The 4,596-nt window shown below is 45.1% G+C and overlaps 1 protein-coding gene across 1 annotated transcript; it reads right to left on the bottom strand.

Moving 5' to 3' along the window:
- Window positions 1-369: 369 nt before the first annotated feature.
- LOC135973712 (uncharacterized) lies at window positions 370-2,872 on the bottom strand. Its single transcript, XM_065558066.1, has 2 exons — window positions 1,952-2,872; window positions 370-884 (listed from the first exon to the last, which is right to left on the bottom strand). Exons 1-2 carry the CDS (start codon window positions 2,493-2,495, stop codon window positions 370-372), a joined length of 1,059 nt encoding a protein of 352 aa, XP_065414138.1. The 5' UTR covers window positions 2,496-2,872.
- Window positions 2,873-4,596: the final 1,724 nt, after the last annotated feature.

Genomic DNA, 4,596 nt, shown 5'->3' with positions numbered 1-4,596 from the left:
TGGCGGGGTGGGAGGCTGAGGCAAATCGCCTGGCTGCTGATTACGCGCAGCCAGACACCAGGGCGATTAGAAGAGCACACCAGGAAGCGCTGTGCATCAGAGAAGCTTTGAAAACCAGTTTCATGACTGGCCAGGCTACAGTGTGAAATATCTGTTTGTTTCTCCTTCATGAAAACCCGCCCCCTTTATTGACTGATTTTATGTAAGGAACCCACCCTCCCCCTTCCCCCAGCTTTCTTTCAAACCAAATAAAGTCACTATCATTTAAAAATCATTTATTCTTTATTAATAGATTAGAAAAAGAGGGAGGGAACCCGGGTGGTATTTGGGAGGAGGATTGCTGGGAAGGAAAAAGCCACTAAGAAAAGGTTAAAAAAATGACAGCCTTTTGCTTGGGCTGTCTACTGGGGTGGAATGAGAAGGTGTACGGAGCCTTCCCCCCCGCGTTCTTACACGTCTGGGTGAGGAGGATACGGAACATGGGGAGGGGGGAGGGTGGAACAGGGGCTGAAGCGGCAGTCTGTTTTCCTGCAGCCGTTCCTGAAGCTCCACCAGACGCCGGAGCATGTCTGTTTGCTCACGCAGCAGCCCCAGCGTTGCATCCTGCCTCCTCTGATCTTCCTGCCACCACCTCTCATCTCGAGCATCTCTCCTCTCCTCACGTTGGTCCCTCCTGTCCTCACGTTGGTCCCTCCTGTCCTCACGTTCACTGGCTTCTTTCCTATACTTTGAAACTGTTTCCTTCCACTCATTCAGATGAGCTCTGTCACTGCGGCTGGATTCCATAATTTCAGAAAACATCTCGTCTCGCGTTCTCTTCTTACGACGCCTTATCTGTGATAGCCTTCGGGATGGAGGAGGGAGGCTTGAGGAATTTGCAGCTGCTGTAGGGAGGGGAAAAAAGAGAGAATTGTTTTAAAAGATACATTTTGCAGAACAATGCTTATACTCTTTCACGGTGACCAACACTATTCACATTACATAGCACATGTGATTTCTGTGCAAGGTCGCATTTTGCCTCTTAATGCTGAGTGCCTGTGGCTTTGCTGCTAGAGATCACAGGTCTGGGCAACAGAATTCGGCTTGCATGCGGCCATGGTAAGCCATTGTCTTATAGCTTCTGCGCCCTCCTTTCCCACATACCAAGCATAGCCTGTAGAGTGCTGCGGTTTTTCTGTTAACATTCAGCAGCAGCAGAAAACAAACTAACCACACCCCCCCGCCATGAATTCTCTTGGATGATCGCTGTACCCCTCCCCCCCACCGTGTGGCTGGTATCAGGGAAGATCCCTGCAGGAACCAAACTAACCACACCCCCCCCGCCGCCGCCCCCCTCCCGCCATGAATTCTCTGGGATGATCACGGTACCCCCTCCCCCCACCGCATGGCTGGTAACAGGGAAGATCCCTGCTAGCCAAACGCGAAAAGCTCAGGGCCAATTTCCCATCTGCGCTTGGCTAACTGCAGGGAAGGATTTATTTTCTGCCACAGGCAAACAGCCCAGTAGGAACGGCCACCTCTGTCCCCTTAATTAAGTTCCCGTATTTCAACCAGGTTACCAGGAGTGATATCACTCTCCTGAGGATTACACAACAAGATAAAGAACGGATGTTGCTTGAATGCCAGCAAACACCGGGACCATACGCTGCCAGGCTTTGTCAGGCAATGATACCAGATTACTTGCTGCAAGCATGGCGTGGTCAAGTGTCCTACCATGGAGGACGGAATAAGGATGCACTGCCCAGAAACCCTGTGGCAAGGCTTTTGGAGTACCTCCAGGAGAGCTTCATGGAGATGTCCCTGGAGGATTTCTGCTCCATCCCCAGACACGTTAACAGACTTTTCCAGTAGCTGAACTGACCGCGAATGCATCCCAAGTCCTCAGGGCAAAGTAATCATTAAAAACCGATTGCTTTTAAAACAAGTTTTATATTTTAAAAGGTAAACTCACCTGAGGTCCCTTCCATGGGGTCAGAGTCTTGGGTACTGGCTTGGGAGGGTTGGGAGGGTACTTCAGTCAGGGTGAGAAAAAGATCCTGGCTGTTGGGGAGAAAGGAGTGCTGTGTGCTCTCTGCAAGCTCATCCTCCTCCTCCTCCTCCTCTCCCCCATCGGCAGAATCCTCAGGTGTCGCTGATGAGACTATCCCCGACCCGGAATCCACGATCACAGGTGGGGTAGTGGTGGCGGCCCCCCCTAGAATTGCATGCAGCTCGGCGTAGAAGCGGCATGTCCGCGGCTCTGACCCGGAGCGACCGTTTGCCTCCTTTGTTTTTTGATAGGCTTGTCTGAGCGCCTTGACTTTCACGCGGCACTGATCTGAGTCCCTATTGTGGCCTCTCTCCATCATGCCCTTGGAGATTTTTTCAAAAGTTTTGGCATTTCGTCTTTTAGAACGAAGTTCTGCAAGCACTGAATCCTCTCCCCATACAGCGATCAGATCCAGTACCTCCCTCACGGTCCATGCTGGTGCTCTTTTTCGATTATCAGCCTGCATGGTTACCTGTGCTGATGAGCTATCTGTGGTCACCTGTGCTCTCCACGCTGGGCAAACAGGAAATGAAATTCAAATGTTCGCGGGGCTTTTCCTGTCTACCTGGCCAGTGTATCCGAGTTTAGATTGCTGTCCAGAGCGGTCACAATGATGCACTGTTGGATAGCTCCCGGAGGCCAATACCATCGAATTGCGGCCACACTATCCCTAATTCGAAATGTTAAAATCGATTTTGGCGCTACTCCGCTCGTTGGGGTAGAGTACAGAAATCGATTTAAAGGGCCCTTTACATCGAAATAAATAGCGTCGTTGTGTGGACGGTTGCAGGGTAAATTCGAATTAAAGCTGATAAATCCGAATTAAAGTCGTAGTGTAGACCAGGCCTTTGTCAGTAAAGTTACTTGGGTGAAAAATCCATTAGATGTCGGATTAAGGAATGTAGGATGACAGGCACAACACTCCCATTGAATTGATTAGGACTGTGATCTAAACAAATAAATAGTACTCATTTAGGGTGTTATCTAAAGCCTACTGAAGTCCGTCCATTGACTTCAGTGAGCTTTGGATCAGTGTATAAAAAGGTGGCAAACATGCTGCTCTGTGATGAGACGGATCATCATATACTTGTAAGCGACCTTTTTATTATGCACCATTTTTTGCTGAGTTTGCAGCACCTCCACAATTCATAAATTTTGATCAATAAAAGTGGGACAACAGGTCTACATAAGACAATGGGGACTTTCCTGTACTTTTCTGCTGCAGAAAGATTAATATGTATGAATAACATCAAGTTTACTGCAAAGTTTGCTTCAGTTTACAGTTGCAAGTAGTTTATTTGTCATGTTAATCTGTGATGTATAACCCTGGATAATTCAGTAGCTGATTTGAAGAGCATAATGTGAGGTACAACTTTCCCAATAAAGGTTCCAGTATTCTGATGAATCATCTACTTTAATAAATCATTGTTTCTGCATAGTAGTTTATGTGTATTAGGATATTTTCCAAGCAGCGCCTGGCATGGATATAACTTTTAACAGACCTGGACTGAATAACAAATGTGGACCTTGCAGCACTTGTGAGATCACATCTGTAATTGACTGTACATTCAGGTTGATGCGAAGGTGAATTAGTTCCAGACAAAAATGCACCAATGGTCTATTGAATAGTCAATTATTAAACACACAATGGAATCTGTGGCTAGCAAGGCATACTGAAGAGATGCCTCTCTACAAATCATACCAGACAAGGATGGTATTGGAATAAAAAAACAGATAAAGTGATATTAACATGGATTTTAGAAATAAGTTTCTGTTTATGGTGAATGTTTCCATTTCATTTCTTTGGGAGAGTAAGCATACAGCTAACCTGGGTATTTATTACATGCACAAACCCAGCAAAATTATGGTAGCAACATCATTTTTCTTGCACTAAAGAAAAAATTTGTCCAATATTCAACCTTCTGTTGTATGGGAAAACAGTTTATTTGTGAGTCATAACGTTGGTAAATGCAACAAGAAAAATAATCTGGCACCTGTTCAAAGACCTGATTGAACAGCAGAAGTGTACAAATTTTTTGCCAATTCATGGGGAAAATCACAAATAATGTATTTGATGAATATGAACTATGTGGAGTTCTGAATATTGTTCAACTGCATAAATCCATGATGGAATATTAAAAGAAACTTCATTCACGAATGTATCTGACAACGGATACGCAGAACCATGTCAAATTATTTGTGAATAGCATTCAACCAGTTCTACTGCTTATTTTACTCCAGGGATATCTTCATTAATGTGTGTGTTGAAACATTACCCCAGTGCATATTTCTGATTAAGATTATAAGTTTGCAGCTCTATCACAGTGGGTTACCATGTTAAGATAAAATGCTTCATTATATCAAAGGGATTTTTTATTCTTATAAGGTATGCTTGCATGGAATGCTATTCTCAGATATACTATATGCACTACATATGAAGGTATAGTTAAATATTGTATAGTAGAACCTCAGGAGGTACGAACACCTCAGGAATAGAGGTTGTTCATAACTGTGAGGCCCCGTCTACACTGGCAAGTTTGTGCTCAGTAAAGCAGCTTTGAGCACTG

The sequence above is a fragment of the Chrysemys picta genome, chromosome 9 (genome assembly GCF_011386835.1).
Source record: "Chrysemys picta bellii isolate R12L10 chromosome 9, ASM1138683v2, whole genome shotgun sequence".
Taxonomy (NCBI): domain Eukaryota; kingdom Metazoa; phylum Chordata; order Testudines; family Emydidae; genus Chrysemys; species Chrysemys picta.
This window is presented reverse-complemented; position numbering and strand designations above follow the sequence as displayed.